Source organism: Vicia villosa, linkage group LG5, assembly GCF_029867415.1.
Source record: "Vicia villosa cultivar HV-30 ecotype Madison, WI linkage group LG5, Vvil1.0, whole genome shotgun sequence".
Lineage (NCBI taxonomy): Eukaryota > Viridiplantae > Streptophyta > Magnoliopsida > Fabales > Fabaceae > Vicia > Vicia villosa.
The window spans coordinates 163,692,573-163,717,349 of NC_081184.1; the positions used below are offsets into that span (position 1 = coordinate 163,692,573).

The 24,777-nt window shown below is 34.8% G+C and overlaps 2 protein-coding genes across 3 annotated transcripts; one reads left to right on the forward strand and one right to left on the reverse strand.

Annotated features, from left to right (window-relative positions):
* Positions 1 to 849: 849 nt before the first annotated feature.
* Positions 850 to 2,639, reverse strand: LOC131608065 (putative zinc finger protein CONSTANS-LIKE 11). The gene is made up of 4 exons (XM_058880005.1): positions 2,032 to 2,639; positions 1,702 to 1,854; positions 1,493 to 1,615; positions 850 to 1,256 (listed from the first exon to the last, which is right to left on the reverse strand). The coding sequence occupies exons 1-4, from the start codon at positions 2,554 to 2,556 to the stop codon at positions 1,149 to 1,151; spliced, it is 909 nt and encodes a 302-aa protein (XP_058735988.1). The 5' UTR covers positions 2,557 to 2,639; the 3' UTR covers positions 850 to 1,148.
* A 12,599-nt stretch (positions 2,640 to 15,238) lies between these two features.
* LOC131603658 (uncharacterized) lies at positions 15,239 to 19,818 on the forward strand. Of its 2 annotated transcripts, none has more exons than XM_058876066.1 (9): positions 15,239 to 15,413; positions 15,538 to 15,689; positions 15,791 to 15,812; positions 17,129 to 17,185; positions 17,273 to 17,354; positions 18,777 to 18,872; positions 19,006 to 19,130; positions 19,215 to 19,233; positions 19,321 to 19,818. In XM_058876066.1, exons 2-9 carry the CDS (start codon positions 15,587 to 15,589, stop codon positions 19,597 to 19,599), a joined length of 783 nt encoding a protein of 260 aa, XP_058732049.1. In that variant the 5' UTR covers positions 15,239 to 15,413; positions 15,538 to 15,586; the 3' UTR covers positions 19,600 to 19,818. The 2 variants fall into 2 exon arrangements, with proteins under 2 accessions (XP_058732049.1, XP_058732048.1); XM_058876065.1 differs by having other exon boundaries at positions 15,557 to 15,689.
* The last annotated feature ends 4,959 nt before the right edge of the window (positions 19,819 to 24,777 follow it).

Here is a 24,777-nt window from a genome sequence, read left to right on the forward strand (position 1 = left end):
AACATAATTGTGTTTTTTTTTCTTTTATTTATTCATAAAAGTGTTGAATTATTTAATGTTATTCATTTTGATGTTTGAGGATTTTCCCTTACCTCTAATATTTTTGGTGCAAAACAATTTGTTTCTTTTGTTGATGATTGTACCCTATAATATCTTGAATTTTCTTGATGAGTACTAAATCAGAAGCATCAAAATTAGTTATCCAATTTTATAATATGATACAAATACAACTCAATAAAGGTATAAAGAGATATCAATCTGACAATAGTAAATAATATGTCAATCACATTTTTTTCAACTTTATTAGTAAACATGATGTTATTCATGGATTCACACGTGTCGACGCCCTTCAACAAAATGGTGTCGCTAAAAGAAAAACTTGTTTTTCTTAAAGTTGTTCGATCTCTCTTATTTTAAATGTTTGTTGCCAACTCTATTAGGGAGAGTCGGTTATTGCGGCTTATTTTCTTGGTAGGGTCTCATCTTGAGTCTTATATAATATTAATCTTATTCAATTTATGCTCTCATGTTTTCCCTATGTTTCTGTATTACATATAGTGAGTCTTTCGTTTTCTCTATGTTTCTGTATTACATATAGTGAATCTTTCGTATAATGAGTCTTTCATATTTAGTTGTATTTTGTTTGTTCATGTTCATATAATTTCGCAATAAGTGTGAAGAGCTCATAAATCCTTTGAGTTTGCTTACAAAAGATCCAAATTTATAATTTAATGAAATGAATTTGAATGTACCTTATACTCAATATCAAAATAAAGAAGAAAAAAACTAATATAGCACTTTTATTCTCCATGTTAAACAAGGTTGAATGTATAAAGAGATACCTACCAATGATTATGGAATACAATATACATTCACTAAACAATTGATAAATCATATCTTGAATACAAAAAATAAAAGTGGAATATTAATGCAAACTATAAACTAGCTATCTATATCTAGGGCACCGTCCAACAACCAAATGTCATATTGACCTTAGGAACATCTGAGATTCCATGTGAGTGAGTGAGTGACTTATTCATATATTTTATTTTTTCTTATAACAAAAACATTAGAAAGAAAAACTTCCACTTTGATCAATCAACCCTAAAGTCTAAAGATTCTTCTTCCATTATCCTAACACTAAAAACTCATAATCCAAAGTACTGAAATTGACTAACTCCATAACTATTGCTCTTCAGATATTGTTCTGCTGCTCCCACTGTTACATCATCTTCATATAACCTCAATTCTTCCATCTACATAATGTGCAACTTCTGTTATTTCAACATTATAATATGTACTTTTTTTTATATATTTTCTAGCTTTTTATTTTTTATTAAACCAAATTTCAAAAATACTAATAAAATTCATGTAGCACTTGACATTATATTATACAATAATATTAGACCAACGAAAATATAATATGTATGAATTAACTCAGCGTATCAGATAAATATCAGTTGAACGTTAATTAATTAGTAATATTATTTACCCAAAAATCGACTTCGTCTTCGTCTCTACACGGAACTTTAGGAATTTCGTTGGGCTCGTCATTACGCGCGAACCTGCCACGTACGCGCGGTCGATTGTCTGCTAATGTCTTTCGACATGCATACTGATATAAACCATAAATTTAAAAGTCAGAATCTTCTTCTTCTTAATCTAACTTTCATAATTACTTTACATTATAATCTTGATTACCTTAATGGTCTTATTAAAGTTCCTTTGTGTTCTCTTAGCTCTGTATTTCGAAATTTTTTCCTTTCTTTCTTCGGCGTTGTATCGGCCTACTTTGAAATTTGATTCCTCTTGCAAATTTCCCTCCGTTGGAGACATGTTATTTTCTTTCATGTTCTGCTTTTTCAACGAGTAATAAAATTTCAATAAAATTATCTTTTAAAAATATATATATATATATATATATATATATATATATATATATATATATATATATATATATATATATATATATATATATATATATATATATATATATATAAGCGAAAGAAACAAAGAAACCTGCGAATTTACCTGCAAATCGCCAGTGCTACAAACCCTTCTCAAACTATTATCAGTGGAGCTTAAATCATGCATTTGAAATTTCGACGAATCCATAGGATTATCGCGGTGAGTTTGGAATTGAAAACTCGGCTTCTTTTCGAAAGAGTTACTACTGAAGCTTCTTTGCATGTACTTTGATGCATTCTCAGCACCACTGTAACTATGAGGAAGAAACTGATTATTGTTATAATAATCAACACTTATTTGTGATGATGATTCCTCGTTTTTAACTTGGGAGAGATCAAAATCTGAGAAAGTTTCATTAGTTTGATGATAACTTGTGAGGTTTTGATCAGTGGAAGTTGAGAAAGAGAAAAAGGAAGGCGAAAAAGGATCTAGAGAAGAAGGAAGAAGAGGTTCATCAAATGAGTTTGAAGAAGTAGTGTTGAAGAAAGGGAAGGAATCAGAGAGAAATGGAAGATCTTGAGTTCCATCAAGTTCTGAGGTTGAATGTGAGTGGAAAGTTGTGCCAAAAGAATAGAGATCAGAAGACATAGAATCAAACAAAGTTGTGAAACTATGGTTTGTGATTTGAGTGATGATGGTAATTTGTTTGATGGAGACTTGAGTTTATTGAGAGATGAGACCAGTCCATCAAAGTTTGAGTATTTTGCTGTCATTTATAACAATGTGGTACTTGTAAATTTGCCATTTTGTCCCTTTCTTTTTTATATTCTCTAAAGTTGACACTAGTGCTGCTTTTTGAATTTTAAATTTGTGTAACAACTGTATCATGTTATTCACTGGGAAAGTTAACTAGTAGCATTGTTTGACATGTTATGCTACTGTCAAGAAAATAAGAGAAAATGAAGTTTGTTGAATAGTAATACTTTGAACTGAGAAATGAATCACTCTAATGGAAGCACACGGTTGTTAAAATCGTAAGATTGATTGAATATAGGAAAAACATACTAAATCGTAAGATCGTAATAAAAATTATAAGATCCACCGACTGGATAAAATTATAGATATAACTAGGAAAAATATACTTTAACATAAAAAAATTATTAATTTAATCATAACTAGAACATTTATTAAAAAACAGAATTTTCTTATACAGCATCTAAAAACATAATTGTCTCAAACATGATTAAAAAACATCATCTCAACTCAAACATGTCTCCAGAAAATATAGTGGAAAAATGGAAAAGCTCTGTCTAATGTAAAGCTCTCACATTCCAAATGCTCAATTAAAAGACAATAAATTTCGAATACTCAGTTAAAACATAATTAAAAGGCGACAATGTATGAGTTCACTAACCTGATCAAATACTAATGTATGAGTTCAATGAGAACTTTACAATATAACAACAACGCCAGATTGGTTCCAAGACTAGTAATCAAATACTAATGTATGATTTCAATGAGAACATGACAATATGTTGTATGATCTCAGGAGTTATAGCGTGGTCCTGAAAACAATGCTCATGCTAGATCACTAACTTGATCAAATATTGATGTATAGGCTCAATGAGAACAGGAAAATATAACGACGAGGCCATATTATTTCCAAGACAGGTAATCAAATAGTATTTTTTTTATAGGAAAAACCACAAAGTAACTCATAATTAATATGAGTACTGTCTGGATAAAATTGCTTCGCGTAACGTTTCCGAAGGAGGTTTGAGATAGATTTGTTATAGTTGTAGAAGAAGGTTGTATAATTGATCTGTAAATGTGTTTCAGACGAGGTGGTATATCATATCTTAGACCTAACGTTTCTGAACATGCTGTGAGATAAATTAGACCGTATATGTAAAAGTCGTTGGTGAACAAATTATTTATAAATAGTGACTATACAATCTAAAGATGCGGGAAGGATCTGATTTCCTATAACGTGTTTGTTGTGAAAAACGATACCAATAACAAAGTATAATAGGGAATTAGAGAGGATAAGAAGAACACAAGAATTGGTTATAACTGCTATCCTTTCACTTTCTCTTAGAACAAGATTACAAGTTTACAAGAATAACAAATAACCTCTCTCACCCTAAATTAGGATTTGCAGCTTAGCAATGATGAGAGACTAGTATGCTATTTATAATAAAACCTAACATACTAACTAATGGGCTTTTTCAGCAAGGCCCATTACACAAGCCAACTTAATAAACAAGCTAACTTAACAAATTAGGGTTTAAACACTAAAACCTAATTTAACATGCTAACAACCCTAGCATCTTCGACATCTGCATGCTAGACCCATCTTCGACTACAGCATGCACACTTCGACACCAGCATGTGAACAATCCTTCGACTTCATGCTTAACTCTGTCGAACCAAGAAGCTACCCTTCGACAATACTAGAGTTCGATCCAATATCTCACAAATCTCCACCTTGGACCTAACTCTATAACGTCAAGGAACAAACTAGCTTTGTTCATGCAGCTTTATCAACTGCATACAGTGGAAAAACTTGCAACTCGGCAATGTCTTGGTGATCATATCAGCAGCATTGTCTTCAGTCGAAACCTTCAGCACTTGGACTTCTCCACGCTCGATTACTCCTCTGACGAAATGCAGCCTCACATCAATGTGCTTAGTTCGCTCATGATAGGCTGAATTTTTCGACAGATGTATTGCACTTTGACTATCACATTTAACAGTGATACCTCGACCTTGAAGTTTCAGCTCCTTCGCAAAACCTTCAAGCCACAATGCTTCTTTCACAGCTTCAGTTAGGGCAATATACTCCGCTTCAGTGGTTGATAGAGCAACAACCTTCTGAAGTGTTGCTTTCCAACTAATTGCAGTGCCAAACATAGTGAAAACATATCCAGAAATAGATTTTCTGGAATCCATACAACCTGCATAATCAGAGTCGACATATCCTTCTATTACTGCTTTACTATCTTCACCCAAGGCTCCACCATAAATTAGGACTCTATTCAGAGACCCATTTATGTACCTTAAAATCCACTTCAATGCTTACCAGTGAGCCTTTCCAGGATTCGCCATGTACCTGCTTACAAGACTGACTGCGTAAGCTATGTCGGGTCTAGTACAGACCATAGCATACATCAAAGAACCGACTATATTAGCATATGGGATGCTATTCATATAGGCTCTTTCGACATCAGTACTGGGACACTGATCAATACTCAGCTTGAATTGAGGGTTTGTTGGAGTCACAACTGGCTTCGAATTCGACATACCAAACTTTTCAAGAATCTTCCGTAGATATGCCTTTTGAGATAAGCATAACTTCGACTTCTTTCTATCTCTTCGAATGTCAATTCCAAGAATCCTGGAAGCAGCTCCCAGATCCTTCATATCGAACTCCTTATTGAGTTCAGCCTTCACCCTCATCACATCTTCGACACTGTTGCTTGCTATGAGAATATCATCCACATAAAGCAACAAAATAACAAATGAATTACCAGGTCGAAATCTGAAGTAAACGCAGTGGTCGAACTGACTTCTAATGAAACTTATGCGTGCCATGAACTTGTCGAATCTCCTATTCCACTGTCGAGGAGATTGTTTCAGCCCATACAAAGATCTCTTTAACTTGCACACATAATCTTCCTTCCCCTTTTCAACATACCCTTCAGGTTGCCTCATCAGGATCGTTTCATCTAGATCACCATACAAGAACGCAGTCTTCACATCCATCTGTTCCAGTTCAAGATCGAACTGTGCCACCATGGCAAGCAACATTCGAATGGACTCATGCTTCACAACAGGAGAAAACACATCATTGAAGTCGACACCTTCTTTCTGAGTGAAACCCCTTGCAACTAGCCTTGCCTTGTATCTTTTCGACGTCACTCCTTCAATTCCTTCCTTAACTTTGAAAATCCATTTACAGCTGACTAACCTTGCCCCAACAGGTTTCTTGATCAGTTCCCAAGTATGATTATCATGAAGAGATTTCATCTCATCATCCATGGCCTTCAGCCATTCAGTCTTATTTCGACTCCTCATAACTTCCTTATAGTCTCTAGGTTCTTCGTCTAGAACCTCACTTGCAGAGATTAAGGCATAAGCTATAAGATCTGCATATCCAAGTCTTTGAGGTGGCTTGATGACTCTTCTCGACCTATCTCTCGACAATAGGTAGTCATCGTCAGTTTCCTCAACTTCAGCATCTTCTGGTTCTTCTTCGACTTCATCTGGGATATGCAATTCAGCATCAACATGCTCCACCTCAACAGGAATCTCTACCTGTTCCAGCTCTTCGTCAGATGTTTCTGTACTTCGACCAACATCATCAATTTTCTTAAAAGCCATTTCAGCTTCATTGAAAACTATATCTCGACTAGTGATACACCTCCTGTGACCTGGCTCTAGGCACCATAGCCTATAAGCTTTGACTCCTTCAGGGTATCCCATGAACATGCATTTCAGAGCTCTAGGTTCGACCTTGTCTTGCCTAATGTGAGCATAGGCTACGCAGCCAAATACTCTCAGTTTGTCGAGATCTGGTGGATGTCCCGACCAAACTTCTTCAGGTGTCTTCATATCTAACGCTGTCGAAGGACATCTGTTTATCAGATATGTTGCTGTCGAAACAGCCTCAGCCCAGAACACCTTTGTTAACCCCGCACTAGTCAACATGCATCTGACTCTCTCCAAAATAGTTCGATTAAACCTTTCAGCCAAACCATTTTGCTGTGGAGTACCTGCAGTAGTTCTATGCCTTGCAATACCAGAGGCAGCACAAAAACTGTCGAATGCCTCATTGCAAAATTCAAGGTCATTGTCGGTTCTCAACCTCTTGACCTTTCTGACAGTCTTATTTTCAACCAGAGTCTTCCAACTTTTGAAATTCTCAAAAGTTTCATCCTTAGTCTTCTGGATGAATACCCATAATTTTCTAGAATAATCATCTACTATGGATAGAAAATACCTTGCTCCTGAATGTGATGGACACATTGCAGGCCCCCAAAGATCAGCATGGATGTAATCAAGGGATCCATGTGTTCTTTGTTTGCCTTTGTTGAACTTCATTCTGCAAGATTTTCCAAGTACACAGGGTTCACAAAACTTCAGCTTTTCGACTTTGTCTCCACCAAGCAGATTTTGTTTCCCTAATTCGACCAGACCCCTTTCACTGACATGGCCCAATCTCATGTGCCAGATTTCTGTTTTCGACAAAGGTTTCGTGGATGCAACATTTGTCGAACCACTTACAACTTCAGCCTCAAGGGTATACAAGCCTTGTTTCTTCACGCCTCTCAAGACTTCCTTCGAACCCTTCATGACTCTTAGGATACTTTTCTCTCCTTGGAAAACATATCCTTTCTTGTCGAATTCACCAAGAGAAAGCAGATTTCTCTTCAAATCAGGAACATACCTGACTTCAGTCAACAACCTTATTGACTCATCATGGAGCTTGAATCTCACAGATCCAACACCTGCAATCTTGCAAGCCTTGTTGTTTCCCAGCAATACTGATCCACCATCTTGATCACATAATTCCTCGAACAAGTCTTTGTTTGGAGTCATGTGCCAAGTGCAACCTGAATCCATAATCCACTCCTTCTTAGAGTCACTGCTTGAAACCACAAGAACATCAGATGATTCGAAATCATCTTGAACAATGGCAGCGTTGCCATTATCCTTACCTCCATGATATTTCAAGCGTTCAGGGCACACCTTTCTTGTGTGACCCTCCTTCTTACAATGGTAGCATCGAATGCCAGATGCTTCGCCACTGTAAGTCTTCGACTGGCTTTTGCCTTTCTTCTTGTCGAACTTACCATCCTTTCGTAAGAGTTTTCCTTTAACGGCCAAACCTTCGCCAACAGTCGAAGGTTTATGCTCCTTTCGTTCATTCAAGTCCTTAGAGTACACGGCTGATTGAACTTCTTCAAACGTCAGGGACTCCCTTCCATACAAGAGAGTTTCTTTGAAGTGAGCATGTGATCGAGGCAAAGAACACAATAGTAACAGCGCTTGGTCTTCATCATCGATCTTCACATCAATATTTTCAAGATCAAGAATCAGCTTGTTGAACATATCCAACTGCTCAGCCAATACTTTGTCTTCAATCATCTTGAATGAATACAAAGCTTGCTTCAGGTAGAGTCGATTTACCAGCGATTTGGTCATATACAAACTTTCAAGTTTCACCCATAACCCTGATGCCGTCGTCTCCTTTGATACCTGCCGGAGAACCTTATCACCAAGGCTCAACAAAATTGCGCTGTGTGCTTTCTCGATCATATTCGTCTTCTCCGCTGCCGTCAATTCTGCATTCATGGCTGCCTCTCCCTTCAACGCTTCCAAACAACCCTGCTGAACCAGTAGAGCTTTCATCTTCAAGCGCCACAGACCGAAATCATTCACTCCGGTGAACTTTTCAATCTCATACTTTGTTGAAGGCATCTTCTCCACGCTCACCGCACCAATTTGTTGTGAAAAACGATACCAATAACAAAGTATAATAGGGAATTAGAGAGGATAAGAAGAACACAAGAATTGGTTATAACTGCTATCCTTTCACTTTCTCTTAGAACAAGATTACAAGTTTACAAGAATAACAAATAACCTCTCTCACCCTAAATTAGGATTTGCAGCTTAGCAATGATGAGAGACTAGTATGCTATTTATAATAAAACCTAACATACTAACTAATGGGCTTTTTCAGCAAGGCCCATTACACAAGCCAACTTAATAAACAAGCTAACTTAACAAATTAGGGTTTAAACACTAAAACCTAATTTAACATGCTAACAACCCTAGCATCTTCGACATCTGCATGCTAGACCCATCTTCGACTACAGCATGCACACTCCGACACCAGCATGTGAACAATCCTTCGACTTCATGCTTAACTCTGTCGAACCAAGAAGCTACCCTTCGACAATACTAGAGTTCGATCCAATATCTCACAGTGTTAATATCTTTAACATATAATCACCTATTTGGTGAGGCTTATGGTAAAGGTAGATGAATGACAAGTAAAATATAGTGTTGTGCTTGTTACTTGGTTCTTTTGTGTTTGCTACTTGGTTCTTATGATCACTCGGTGACCACTTTTACCCATGGTATGGAAACTATCAACTATGATGTAATTACTACTACATTCACGTCTCATCACTCGGTGACCACTCTTACATGTGATATGGAAACTATCGACTATGATGTAATTACTACTACATTCACGTCTCATTCTCAAAGGAGGTATTATATAGAGGAAATAACTGAAGGTGGTGTGTGTGTGTGAAAGGGAGCAAAGACTGTGGTGAAATAAAGATTACAAAAGGTTCTAGAAAAAGAAGTCTAGATCAAAAAATTTAAAAACATCAGTACTTTGGAGATATAATTTATGTTTAATCTAGAAAGTGAACATGATCTCCAATTCTTTACTATGGATGCTCTTACCAGATGATGTTGCTTCGGATGTGTTTCAATACATTTAGGTCGGGTAATTTTGATTTTGTCTATTTGCATGATGATAAAGCATGTGTCATCGTTAGAATGATACAAATTAAAATTGTTATGAATGACAGTGGCTTGTGAACATTGAATTATGTTAGGTATATTCTAAAATTGAGAAAGAAATTAATTTCCATATGCTCTCTGCATGAAAATGGTTTCTTCTACAAGTCTGATAAGAATAGGGAAGTTATAAAGGTCATCGAGGGTGCCTTGAGAGTGATGAGAGAAAAGAGGATTGCATGTAACATCTACAAACAATTTGATAATACTTTTTTTATATGTGTTTCTAGTCTAATACTGATGCAGTCAAACTTTAGCACATGCATTTAGGTCATCTTAATGAGCGGGGGATTATGGAACTTCATAAGAGGAATCAATTGAATGAACATGTCTCAAAATCAAAGGGAATTATGTCTCTTGTTGAATGCTAAACTCTTAAAGGGTTGTTGGGTAGAGGCTATTAAGCTGGAGTGTTATCTCATTAATAGGACACCATAGGCTTTTTTGGATGAGAAAGTTGTAGAAGATCTATTGATACGTAACCTCAATGATCATGACAATTTAAGGATTTTTTATTTTCTTGCATAAGTATATATATCTAATGAATATCAGTCTAAACTTGATACAAAGTCGAAGAAGTGTGTCTTTGTGAGTTACGCAAAATGTGTGAATGAGCTCAAGTTGTGGGATCCAATTTTAAAGAAGATGGATAACAACATATATATTGTATTTGATGAATAGTTTATGTTAAAGAAATCAATTGTTGTAGATATGTCATCATCTGAAAAGGAAACTTCCCTCAATGAGGTGATTCATGTGGATATTAGTCCACTATCAATGAGAATTGTGCATGTAGTACTTAAAACACAATTCAAACCAAACTCTAATACCACTAAAATTCGTCATGTGCTTGAAGATTCAGATATAACACATGACTATTCTCTTGTACGTGATAAAGAGTGACTTCACATCAAGCCACTAGAAAGACTTAACTATAGAGACTTAGCAACTTATGAAATTCTTGTTAGTTTTAGAGATTTGTCTATCTTTCACGTGGCTATCACTATCCATGAGAAAGATAAGTGGACAAGTTTCATGAAAGAGGATATTGAGTCTTTAAAGAAAAAATAAATATGAGGGCTTGTTCAACTTCCTAAGAGGGAAATGGATATCAATTGCAACTATTTGTAGAAGAGAAATATAACAGTAACCTAAAAAGAAGAGGATATTTCAAGGCTCATATTGCAGCAAATGAGTATTCATAGCAGAAGGGGATTGACTATGATGAAATTTTCTCTTCGGACGTCAGACATACTTTTACAACGGATTTTTAGCTTAAGTATCCAACAGAGACATGTATTTAGAGAAGATGGTTAGTAAGACAACATTTTTCTTGGGGGAGAATATGGGTGAGAAATATGTAGAAGTGGGGTTGAATAGAAATCACTTTAAAAAGTTGTTTAAAAACAAATTTCTCAAAAATCAGCCTTTTACAAAATTGGGTAGTGGAAAGTTTTTTGTGATGCATTGGATTGATATCACGAGCTAATCTATGTTTAGAAAATAATGAAATATGTAACTATAAACAATATATATAGGAAATGAATTAATCAACTAAATTTGAGAATCTGAAATATTCAGATAATCATAATAGGCGCAGACAATCAAGGGATGATTAGGACAAATGCAGATTAGTCTCTGTTCTCAGGAAAATAATCTTTAAGACTTCTTTTGGAAAACTAAGATTTGATTTGATTTGATTTGCTCCTAATATGTGAAAAGATCTTGCAGTTTTTTTCATAAAAAAGAAGGTTGGATTCAGTTTAAAGTCCAAGCCCATTCTGCAAGTATCTATAAAAAGGAACTTGGGAAACCTAGTTTGCCAAGCATTCACACAAGGAAAATCGTGGGTGCAATAAAGGTTGTTGTTTTGGGAGTTGTAACATCCCGATTTTATTAATATTTTTATTAATTATATTAGTAATTATACTATTTGGTATTTTTAATAGTTATTTATTTATTTAGTTATTATGTGATATAATAATTATTTGAAATATTTAATATTATGTGTGTTTGTGTTATTTGGGTTAATTAAGTTGTATGAGAGATATAGTTAATTGAGCCTTAGTAGTAGAAACGTAATAGATGGATTATGGGTTAAGCCCATTAAGAGAAAAGAGATAGTAAGAGTAAAAAATTAGGGTTTTAGAGTTGGAGTCTCATAACTTATTTTTGGGGAGAAAGGAAAAATAGAAAAGAGAAGAGAAAGAAGGGAGTAGCACTTGAGAGAAGAAGAAAGTTATGGAGGAAGCCTTAATTTTCGCAGCAAGTTTCAGCATATAGTCACCTTGGCAAATCGGGCATACCTCTCAATCCAACCGTTGGATCGTTGCGGTACTTGGACACAATGTTCCTGACTCATAGAGGTAAGTTCTGACTGGAGCGATTTTGAATTTGAGGGTTTTAAGTCCGTCTGATAAGCTGATTCCCGAACTGGTTTTTAGACGTGTCTCCAATTGATGTTAGAAAGGATTTCTTTTGGAGAAAAGCTTAGAGCTATGGTGAAAGAGTCCATATTTACCAAGGTAAGGGTGGGGTTCGAATTATATAACCAGGAATATGATGATTGTATGTGGGAATAGGGTGTATTTAGTTATCCGGAATTAATTGAAAATTGTAGAGGTAGTTCATATATGCTAGTAGGTGATTGTGATTGGCTTGTTTTGTGAATTATGATGAGTACGTTGTGTTGTTATTTCTTTGTGATTTCTGAGCGACGTGTATATTGTTGTTGTTTTATGCGAAGTTGCAGGATGTTTCAGTGACGATGTATACCTCTATTTATTGGTATAGCGACGATATATGCTTATGCCTTTGTGACGATGATGTTGTTTGTTCTGTGTGTTTGTTGCATTCATATACATATGCATTTTTGGTGACGGCCTGGATTGGCAAATTAGTGACGAAGGCTTATGCCTTGATGCCTCTGTTAACTGGCAATTGGCGATGGGGGGTGAAGCCCTGGGTATCACATGCATGTGCAATTGTAGAGTCTCATTATTTGTGGCATGAGTGTGATTTAATTGTGACGTGATGTGACTTGAGTTGTTGTTGAATATGACGATGTGAAGTGAATTGTGATAATGTGAAGTTGTAATTATAAGTTGTTATGCTAATGACTTGTTGTGACAGGTACCGTCTGGAAGATGAAAAATAGTTGTTATAACTATTATTATGTTGTTGTTGATTTTGTTATTATATCTGTACAATTTTAAATTGTTGTTATAGTTGTCGTCTGAAAGTTGTAAAGTGATAATTTTGTATGATTTAATTCTAACATATTAATTATCATACTTTTGTTTATAATTTTTCGATATCTCACCCCTTCTGAATGATGTTTCCCTACCATGGGAAGTTGACAGGTACTCAAGATAGCGATAGAAATTTGAAGTGATTTTATGAAGTCTTTAATTGCTGTTATTCGAGTTGGTGTCTTGCTCTGATACGTAGCACTCGGGGGGATAAAGCGATTGTTTTATTTATTATTTTGTTTGCTGAATTTTTAAGTGAATTATGTTTTAAATTTTTAAGTTACCGTGCAATGATGCTACGACTTGATTTGAATATTTATGAAGTTTGATGATTCCGCTGCGAGTTAATTATTTAATTTGAAACAAAGTGATTTTTGAATAATGATTTGATTGTCCGATTTAAGTTACGTGCTATGTATTTATATGAAGGCAAATAAGCCATAATTGTTTTTGAATGGCGAATATGTGATACCTCAAATGAATGTTGTTTGGAATTTATACTCTGATTTTTATTATAATTACCGGGTAGATTTGGGGTGTTACAGGAGTCTCTCAAGTTCTTCGTATGTTCTGTTCTTTTGTGTCACTCATGTATCTTCTAATACATTAAGGTGAATGTGTGTTCTCACCCTTGAAGCTTTTAAGCAAGAGAGTATAGTGGTGTTCTTGATAAAAGTTGTTAAGCAAGATCAAGTATTGCTCTTAGTAGGGTGTTTAACTAAGTTTTTTTATGGAAAGTGTAATTTTTTATTTGGGTTCCCTTGATCACAAGGTGTGTGACTATTTTATCACTGCGGTGATTGAAAGTGGGATGGTGATTTCTCAAATCTAGATGTCGACTTTTAGCTAGAAGTAGCGCTAGTTAGTGATTAGGCGAGAAGTTGTAAACTAGGGGTGTTTAGGCTTTGAACTAATACTACTGTTAGTTGACTTCCTTTTTGGCTTGGTAACCCCCAGATTAGGTGTTATTTCCATTGAACTAGGTAAACAATTCATTGTGTTATTTATCATTCCTGTCATTTGCTTTTAGTTTTGATAAGTGTGTTGTAAGTCAGCAGATGTTATAACATCTGTCTTGACATTGTGTGTTGTTAGGACATCTGTTGTAAGTTCTAGAATTTCACATATTTACAGAAAAGTAACAAGTGTGCGAATAGACTTGCTAATCAGGATCATGTGATCTTGGACCTTCATTGGTGCGATTCAATTTTTCATTTAATTAAAAAAGAGTTATATAAGGATATGTTGAATTGACCTGATTATTGATTTGCTTGATTTTATTCTTTGAGGACTGAGGGACGAATGAACATGCAGGAAGTTAGACCATCACATATTGAGTCTTGTTTAATTTTTTTCTTCCGGTTTTTCTATTAGTTGGTTTCTCTAGGTCAAATCTACCCCCAATATGTATATATTCTCGTTTTTATATATATTAATATTTGTTTAGTTAAAAACAAGTATATTTATTATTTAATAAATTTTAAATTTTTTTCTATCATAGAGAGTATCGCATTATTTTAAAATAAAAATATAATTAAATAGGTTTTATCAACATTGCACCAATATCTAGAGCTATCAAAATGGGATAGTCCATATGGGCTGATCCACCAGACCTGAAAAATCATAAAGCTTAAGCCTTAAAATCAGAACCCATATTATTCAGGGTTTTTTTAACCCAGTCCTGAAAAGCCCGCTACCCATTTGAATTTGCCCATATGGACCATGGGTAGTCCATTAGACCGGCATAATTATAAAATTTAATATATATATATATATATATATATATATATATATATATATTTATATTGTTTTATTCCAAAATAGCACATTGATTTTTCTCACCTCACTAAATTTTATATTTATTATATTCAATATTTCTCTTGTAAATATTAGACATTAATATAATCAATATTCATTCATCGTATAATATTAGTTTTTCTCTTATGTTAAATATTTAAATATTATTTTATACAATTTAGACATATATTATATTTAGAAACACATTATAGTATTTATAAGAGATAATATAGTATTAAAAAATGTATTTTGTTTAAAATAGTATGATTTTTAATTTTATTTATAATAAATATTTGAAGTTTTATTTTAATTTTTTTAATAAAAAAGTTCATTTAGGATTGGGTAGTTCGAAACCCATCTAAAGTCGGGTTCAAATAGCATTTTTCTTACTCATATTACACAGTTGCTTTTTAACTCAACTCTAAAAAACTTAAGGTCGATTTTGGGTCAAATAACCCATTTAACAGCTCATGAATATCCCACCAAACTTTTTTTTTAAAAAAAATTAATGTTTTTTATTTGAATTATATTGAAAATAAATGTAAAAAGAGTGCATGCTCTATTTTTTACTATTACTGTAATAATTTAAAACTAAAGGAGACAAAAAGAATTTTTTAACCCGTTATAGCAAGTAAGCCAGTACTAAAGTCAAAAACTTTGGATAATAGCAGCATTAGTAAATGTGTACCCTACGTTCCGTCGTTTTGAAGGGTCAGCTCAAGTCTTTTGTGCACTTTAGAAACAGCCAGGAAGCCAGCCAAGCCAACTGAAAAAATCAAAGGGCCGGTCTTTAAAGACTTTCCCTTATTCAAATTCCACTCCAACAACGCGCATTCTATTTCTTCCATCAATTTTATAGTAACACTCTTTTCCTTTCTTTGCATAAAAACAGCGTTATTATTATTTTTTTGTTTTTTGTTTTGGTTTTTGTATAAATATATATACACTGTACGCGTTTTCTCTCTGGAATAATTGGATCTAGGGTTTTGTGTTTCTGTTAGTTCTCCGGTGAAGAAGAAAAACTATTGACGATGGCGGCGAATCAGCAGAATCTTGAGAAAATGCAACTCCGGCAGAATTACCGGAATCTCTGGCACACCGATCTAATGAGAACTATTCAGGCGGATACTCCATGTAAGCATTCACTATCACTCTCAGTCTCACTCTTTTATTTTTCGATTTCTGTCTTGTAATTGTAATTACTCATTTCGTTTCTGAAATTGAATTCTCCGCAGATTGCTGTTTCGCGGTGTGGTGGTATGTGATCTGAACTTTCTCTTACTGTAGTTGAGCGAATTTTACGAATGTTGTTGTTTTAGATCTGATCGTGATTTTTTTTGCTATGTGATTTTGTTTTTATTGGTTGATTCTGGATTTTAGATATTGGATATGCGTTGACTTGCGTTGACTATTCATGTAGCTTGAGATACTGTTTGCTTTTTGGAATTTCTGTACTCTGTTTGGTTTGATCAGAGCTATTATTTGCTTAATATGATTTTGTTAAATTCTGTAGATGAAAAGATGGAGTAGGTTGATCTCTATTTTCCAATAGAAATGGAGAGTTTCATTAGGAAATTTTTTGGTGTATAAATAAATGTTCATTGAAGGAATTGTGACATGTATTTTGTATAATTGGACTTCTATAGAATTACAAAGACTAGTAATAGAGCCTTCCGTTTATTTTGAGAAATGTAGAGATCCTTACGCCCGTAGATGAGGAGTAAAAAGTGAAATACTTGAATAATGTGGGAGAAAGATAAACAGTGCTTAACTCTGAATTACGATTAAGTTAAAATAAATGTGAAATTGACAATTAAATAAATTTACACTAGTGAAATTTCCATGGCTGTACAACTTTTTCGGCTTAAAAAGAACTTTTAACATAGTGTGATGCCACATCTAGCTAATTGATGAGGGAAGTTCTTGAAATTATGTTAGACAATAAATTTTGTGGTCTGATGTTATATTGAATGTGACTTTAGAATTAGTCAATAATCTTTTGACTATCTGTAACGTATATTTATGCTGATCACCCAGTTGATCAAGCTGAGTTATTTATTCATTGAGAGAAAAGATTGTGATGGGTTTACTTTGCTCAATGAAGTTTACTGCGCTTCTCTTGAGCTTTTCAAATGGATTTGATCATAACGTGTCTTCTCTGGATACCTTTTGCATTTAAGCTTTTTCATGCATGTGGTAGTTAAAAGGTTAATCAAAAAGCATATTTCTTGAAATTTGATGTTCATTCAGATTTGATTCAAGAGGACTGTGTGTCAGTGTGCTGTATATTTTGTGCTTTGAGCTAGTGTCCATTTTCAAGTACCTCTTTGTACTTTGTTTAAAGAGCTCATCTATGACCAGCTTGTATAAACTGTCTCAGCTTTTGACTTATAATTTGGGTCCTTGTCAATATAATGACCTGATTCATTAGTAGATAGTTAGTACTTTTTAGCTTCGATACACTTTCGGTTATATTGCAATTTTTCTTGGCCTTCAATGAATGCATAATCGGAATATATTACTTATTACTTATTTTTCAAGTAGTAATGTAATATCCCTCTGTCTCATTATAGTGCACCCTGTGTATCATACTTGCTTCGGAAACGAGCCCTTTATGATGATATGTCAAGGTAATTGATACACTTTTTTCTTTTCCAAACTTCATGAATGATTTGCACAGTTTTGTGTGTGATATATATTTGTCTTGTTTGTTCCAGATACACATGTTGTGCTGGTTACATGCCCTGCAGTGGTAGATGTGGAGAGAGTAAATGCCCCGAGTTTTGCCTTTGTACTGAGGTATAGAAACTTTTACTTGTTTTCCTTCCTTCATTATTGTATATGCTTGATATTTATACATGCTGTTATGGGTGTTTATCAATCTAGATTATTAGAAACATTGGTTGTCATAAAACAACTTCATTGATCCCTCCCTCATATTTTATTCATAAGTAAACAATATTGATTTTCATTAGTCTGTTTGCATTAGCTAAACTTGGTCTAGTGTGTCCCAAATAAATCTGCTTTCCCATTAGTCTGATATTGGACCCTGTCAACCTTGACATTTTCCTCTTCAATACCGAGATTTTCCTCTACGAGAACACTTTGCATCCAAGTGTACCCGCTCCTACAATAAATCAAACACATACTCTCTTTGAGAAATGAAGATGCCTTGCTTTGAGTTGGCCTAGTCATTTCCCATAATGTACGAAAGTTCTCCACAGTCCTTCATCTCAAACTCAACAAATAGTTTCTATTTGAGTAGTTATCTCAGTTGGATAATCTCATGTAAGTGTAACAAATAACAATATTATCATCAATATAAACCAGAAGTGCTCTAGCATTTGGTCATGTAAATATTTGAAGAAGTGTGTGATCTCATTGTCTTTGCTTGTATCTCCTAGACACAATATTGCCTTCTTGAATCTTCCAAACCAAGTTCGGTGAGAATACTTTAGCTCATACAGTGTTGTTCTTAGTCTGCACAACTTGTTTGCCCCAGTAGTTCCAAATCCCAAGGGAATCTCAACAACTCCTCTATTATGGTGCTCTAACGATAAGGGCCTGATTAAGAATTAAGAATATATGGAACTCCAAGGACTCAATTTAAAACTTTTATCTTATTAGGATTAGGATTTAATTAATTGAAAGTTCCCAATATAGGAATCTGTGACTTTTATCTTACTCCTATAAGAATTAAAAATCCCTAACTGTATAGGAATCTATAGATAAGCTTAACCTAGGGTGACTTTTCACCAATTTTTATGCCATTGTCAATAATGAATTAAATTATTAGTTTCATGGTCAATAGATGGCGTAAGATTTAAAATAGCCTTTTAGGTGGTGGATAGTAAGTTGTTAGTTTCATTTATTGAGCCATAGTTCATTTATATTTAACCTTTAGTTTTCATTATAGGCTGTTGACTCATCACATAGTTGAAGTGAAAGAAGTCTCTATTTGAATATGGTTGTAAAAGAGCATTAGGGCTATAAGTGAAACAATTTTATGGACCACTCTTGGGTCTGTTTTTTTGCACCTTGTGCGTTGAACTAATTCAATTCATTTTGTTTTAACAAAAAAAAAAGTATAAATCAATTTCTTTTCCATTAAATAAAATAAAGATCACACAGGATTCCTTGAAGCTAGTTTTTTTATTCACTTGAATTTTTTGTCGTAATTTCAAATAACATGGTTAACTTTATATTTATGTATTGTTTCAGGTTTTCCTCTGTTTTGGAAATTCAGTGGCCTCAACTCGTTTTCTGTTGCAAGATGAATTTAACATTCAAACTACGCAATGTGATAACTGCATTATTGTACTCTCTCTCCTCTATTTCTTCCCTTCCTACTCCTATCTTTCTATTTCATGCTCACATCACAGCTTGATATACAGTTCATTTTTATTAATCATCAATTTTCTGCTAAATCACGTGCATTTATTTTGTTTAGGGTTTCATGTTTTGCCTTAACCAAGTTGCGTGCATATTCTCTATTGTTGCCATGATTGTGGGAAGTGAAGAAATTTCAGAGGCTTCTCAGTTGCTATCTTGTTTGGCTGAGCTTGTATACTGCACGTAAGTCTTTCTCTCAAATACCGTCGATTGTGCATTTTATAATGAAAAGTTTTGTACTAAACTTATGTTTCTTTTTATTTGTAGGGTGTGTGCGTGCATGCAGGTATGTTACTTATTACCAGCTGTTGGTTAATCATCATGTTGTTTAAATAATGATCATGACGAAAATGGAAAATACATTTATTTGCAGACTCAGCACAAGGTTGAAATGGACAAGCGTGACGGAAAGTTTGGACCTCATCCCGTAATGGCAGTGCCCCCTGCTCAGCAGATGTCACGCATTGATCAGCAAGTTCCTCCTTCGGTTGGGTATGCACCACAACCTGCGTATGGACAGTCTTATGGTTATCCACCTGCCCCACAACCTGCTCAGGGCTATCCCGCTACTGGTTACCCCCCAACTGCCTATCCTCCACCTGCTAATGCTTATCCTCCACAAGGATATCCTCCTTCTGGTTATTCTAGGTGATAAATAAATTTAGAACACCTTGTGTTGATCTAGGCACCTATTGATTGTTTCAGTAACCAGTGTTTTCTTCAAGTTCGTACATTCACAGCTACAGGTGTGATGAAAAAGCACTGGATAGATTGATTATTTTGCATTTACAATACCTATTGATCTGTATTCTCATACTTTGACTTCATTTTGTATATTGGTGTTTATATCATCGTGTTTGGTTATGTTCTATATGTGGTGTGATGTTTATACCCCCAAAAATAGAAGCTCAAACCAAAATAAAATGAATAATTTGCTGTTCCAAGTATTTTAAAACCCGTGATTCAATGTGTGATATTTCAAAACACAATGGCATCAACAACTACATAAACAACACCAACAACAATGGCTGTATTTATGATCATAAACACAAATACAATGGAAAAACATAGAAAGCATGTCATCTTCAACAACATAAACACAAACACATTGGAAAAAGTTTACTGTATATACACGGGGAAAATGTTTATGTACCGGAAATGTGATGAATATCGAAAATGTGATGAATAAGTAAAAAAATGTTGAAAGATTATTTGTCTTCCTCCTTGACGGTACGTAAGGCAAGAACGGTGAAGTTGGTGTCGTCTTCTACCTTGACGATACGTAAGTCTAGAACGATAAAGATGGATGAAAAGGGTGTTGTTCGATGCAAATGGTGTTGCTTTGTTAGGGTTGAAAATGGTATTGTTTCATTAGGGTTGAAATTGTGGTTTCGTTAGAGTTGAAAATGACGTTGTTTCATCAGGGATGAAAATACTATTGTTTCGTTAGAGATGAAATGAAGAGACAAACTAGCTAACTGTATTTCTTTTAAATGAATAAGTCATTACACCACGGTCTTATCAAGAAACTGTAGTGATATACGAGAAACTTAATGAAATTTTATTAAAAAACGTTAGGTTTTGAGCTTTTGAAAAAAATCGAAAATAATATATCACAACGGCTTGTTTAAAAACCGTAGTGATATATGATTTAATTTAATGTAATTTTATAAAGGGTTTAATATGTTTTTCGTCCCTATAAATAACCCAAAATTCGATTTTAGTCCCTAAAAAAATTTCCTTCAAACAATGGTCCTCATAAAAATTTCCGTCTACAATTTTGATCCCTGCTGTTAATTTGGTCTAATGGAAGCTGATGTGTCACGCCACGTGTCATGCCATGTCACTTAAAGTCAACGGCTGAAGTGAACGCAAAAAAAACTTAGATTGTGGGGGTTTTAAAGCTCCCTAAATTTGAAAGTGGAACAAATTCAGCAATGATAGCTCTAAGAAAATCTGAATGTGTAGCCTCATCAAGTTTTCCAAAAGCATACCTGTGAGATGCTAAATTATTGGCACCTAGTGACATGTGTTGGCTTCGTAGCAAAAATTGAGTTTATCTTTGGATGTTCTTCACCTTCTTCCTCATTTCATTCTATCATACATTCACTTCTCTTATTTGCATGTTCTTCATCTTCCTCATCTCTCAAACAATTATCAATTTCAGGTTAGTTAGTGAGTTGGCTGATGCTAATTTGTTAGTAAAATGTTGCATTTGTGCAAATGGTGTGTTGAAACGGGCAATCATGATAATGCTCAGAAGTTGTTTGATGAAACGCTTGAGCGAAATGTTTCAATGAGAATGTTAAAAAAAGTCTGAGATAGTAATTCATATTCTCCTTTGATTATTGTTAATTTGATTCTGATATTGAGAATGTTGGAAAAGGGAAAAGAAGGAGATAATGTGACTTGGTTAAGTTGGTTGTTTGAGAGGTTTTAAGCCCATGTCAGTGGCTGAATGGAATATGGAGGATGACTCAAGTGGGTGTATCAGAAGAACAAATTTGCAATGCGAGAATTCCAGTCCATCTAATAGGGATAATGACGTGCTAACTTGAATGTGGATTAAGTTGCTTGAAAAACCTCTCTTGCATGCATGTTCAGTTTGGTTTGGAGACCTTGTGAATCTGCATTAATTGTCTTCTGGTGATATTAGTGGAGAAGCTTTAATTATCAAGCTTGCAGCCTCAGAATTTCGTGATGCTAGTACAAATGGATATCGATTGAGGGTGATTGTTGGTGTGGTTGTGGTCTGCCTAATTTATTTACACATCACAAGCTTATGATTCAATTTCAATTTGCAGCTTGTGGAAACAAGAGAAGGCAATTGAGGAGAAGACATAACAGTGGACACGGTGGAGCAAAATAAGATTAGCATTAACACTCATGGTTTTTCTCCGTTATGTTTGTGTGGTGTGGGTCTACTCTATCCTGACCATTTTCATTTTATCAAATACCAAAAATTCAATTGACACGGCATATTCGTCCAAGTCTTCCCTTGGTTCAATTGATATGTGCCTCATAATAATTATTCTCACCACATTCACATCTAGTGATGACATCTATTTGCCTTTCTGAATCACTACTTCTTTCACTTTTATTTATGGGAAAAGCTAACATGTGCCCCAAGGGCACACATTAATAGGCTATTTGTAGAAATTTTTTTATTTAAACATGTGCATTCAATGCCTCGAAACTTTAAATATGACTTTATTACATTTAATTACATTTAACTTTTTCTAATTATAGCATCCTTAACATGTGCCCTTAGAGCACATGTTAGCCTGACCCTTTATTTATTACCTAAATGCTTGATGGGATATTGTTGATATAAGGTTGTCATTGTTGACATTGATGCTAAAATAATAATGACACAAAAGCAGGTTGGTTCATTCAAGATATTTGTTCTTTTATATGAACTAAATAAATTCTACTATCAAAGTTCTTAGAATAACTTTTCATTAACATGAAAACAAATATCAAATCAAATTCAATTAATTTGAAACTTTTCATTAACCCATAAAGAAATTCGAGTGCACAACAATTGAGCAAAATCATGACACAATATTTTTAATTAAATTTATTGGAAAACACATAAAAAATCAAGTGGGTATAATTAATCCGATTGTCAGAAAACAATTCAAAATATAAAAAAGCAAAAAGGGAATAAAAATGAACCTTCACACAGTGTAACCATAGATGGATTTGGAGGATTTTTCGGCCATGTTAAATCTGCGAAAGAAGAGGTATAATGCAAAGACAAAAACAAGGGGAGGCAACAAGTTCTGAGCATTTTAATGGATGCCTGCAATCTAACGCATATTTGAGAGATTTTAGGGAGGTTTGTAACCCCCACAATCTATTACATTTAGTATGATGTTGACTTAAGTGACATGACATGACACGTGGCGTCACACATCAGCCTCCATTAGATGAAATAGACGGCAGGGATCAAAATTATGAATGGAAAATTTTATGAGGATCATTCTTTAAAGAAAAATTTTTTAGGGACTAAAACTAGATTTTGGATTATTTACAGAGACCACATACATATTTAACCCTTTTATAAAAATACGTTGGTACGGCAATAGGCAATACAGTTCCGGCAAGTCTGGAAAAGAGTACGGCTGAACTGGATCTTCATGAACGAAGTACCAAAAAAGTCAAAGAAGGGGTGGGTCACCTGGTTGAGAAAGGCATCTCCTTCAAAGATATCATGGCCGGGAAAAGCAGGGATGATATGGAGGATGAATCTGAAAGTGAGAAGGAAGGTAGGGGAGATAATGAGGAGGATTATGGGGACATCAAGGTTGAGGAGGAATTGATAGGTGGATATGAATGCCCTAACTTCATTTTCTCGGAGAAGGAGGAGAAGAGAATTCAAAGACCTTGGAAGAGAGGAGTGATTGTCAAACTGTTAGGGAAGAAAATTGGATACAAGGCTCTCGAGAACAGACTAAACCAGATGTGGGTACGTAAAGGTATCATTAGTATCATTGATCTAAGCAATGATTACTATCTTGTGGCGTTCTCACATGAAGATGATAAGAAGGCGGCAATGCTTAATGGGTCGTGGTTCATTTACGATCACTATCTGACGGTTAAAGAATGGAGGCCGAATTTCCAACCAGAAATTGAATCCATAAACGAAGTGGCGGTGTGGGTTAGAATTGCTGGACTACCAATAGAATACTACGATTCTAGGGCATTAACATGTTTTGGCAATCGTATTGGTAGAACGGTGAAGGTTGATAAAACAACAACGAAGCAGGAGAGGGGCAAGTATGCTCGTATCTGTGTTACGGTGAATCTGTCGAAACCGCTCCTTGTTATGTTGAGAATCCAAGGAAGCTGTTACAAGATTGAATATGAAGGGCTCCATTTACTTTGTCTTGTTTGTGGTCGGTACGGTCATTATAAAGAAAGCTGCTCATTCAATAACAAAGGGAAGAACTTGTCAGGAGAAAGTAATAATGGAGAGAGGCATGTAGGGAAAGAAATTACAGTGGATGGAGGCGGACAAGGAGAGTATGAGGTGGAGAATGGCCCCTGGAAAATTGTTCAGAAGCAAAGAAAGGGGAAGAAACCGGTAGATGGCCGGAAAAACACGACACCGACGATCTTCAATGGGAAATTTAATGCTGGGGGATCCCGTTTTCTAATTTTAGAAAATGAGGATATTGAAAGTAATGCTGAGGTTAATACTAATCATGAAAAGAATAATCCCATTATGGAAAATGATGGGACCACAAGGATGGTGTATGATTACCCCATTATGGCCAACGTTCCAAATACAGACAAAATAAATAAAAGTAATGTTGGTGCTGACGTGGAGAACATGAAGGAAAATAACAATAAGAATATACTTGATTCTCTCATGAGTTTGGAGATCAATGTTGGGGCCCAGGAGCCAGGAAAAGTTGCGATTGGTCAAAGACTAGGTACTAAGAAGAATAAGCCGAGAATTAAAAAATAAGAAACTTTCCTTGGCGACACGTGGAGGTGTTCAATTAAAGGAGAAAGCAGGAGGCATTAGTAGATCAGGTGTGGAGAAAATGTTTGTTAAATTCAAACCAGGAGATATAAAGGAGACAGAGACATATGATCTTTTTAGCTTAGTAAGGAGAAATACAAGTGAGAAAGTTGATGATGTTAATGATGTTTTAAACAAGACTACAATTGCTCACAATCAAGCAGAGATGGAGGACCTTGGTGCGAAGGAAGGAGATATTGACGTAGATGAACCACCTGACTTAGAAGGAGCCAGACTTATTAGTTTTTCATACCCTACTAACGAAACTCAACCGATGAGACTGGCTGGAGAGCAAGT

What these genes read in the sequence shown, in the direction of transcription:
- LOC131608065 (XM_058880005.1), bottom strand. Translation starts at nt 2,556, where the DNA reads ATGTCTTCTGATCTCTATTCTTTTGGCACAACTTTCCACTCACATTCA. An exon ending in GTAGCACTGGCGATTTGCAG is followed by an intron (nt 1,855 to 2,031) that starts GTAAATTCGCAG and finishes TTGAAAAAGCAG; the next exon opens with AACATGAAAGAAAATAACAT. An exon ending in ACTTTAATAAGACCATTAAG is followed by an intron (nt 1,616 to 1,701) that starts GTAATCAAGATT and finishes GGTTTATATCAG; the next exon opens with TATGCATGTCGAAAGACATT.
- LOC131603658 (XM_058876066.1), top strand. Translation starts at nt 15,587, where the DNA reads ATGGCGGCGAATCAGCAGAATCTTGAGAAAATGCAACTCCGGCAGAAT. An exon ending in TATTCAGGCGGATACTCCAT is followed by an intron (nt 15,690 to 15,790) that starts GTAAGCATTCAC and finishes AATTCTCCGCAG; the next exon opens with ATTGCTGTTTCGCGGTGTGG. An exon ending in CTTTATGATGATATGTCAAG is followed by an intron (nt 17,186 to 17,272) that starts GTAATTGATACA and finishes TGTTTGTTCCAG; the next exon opens with ATACACATGTTGTGCTGGTT.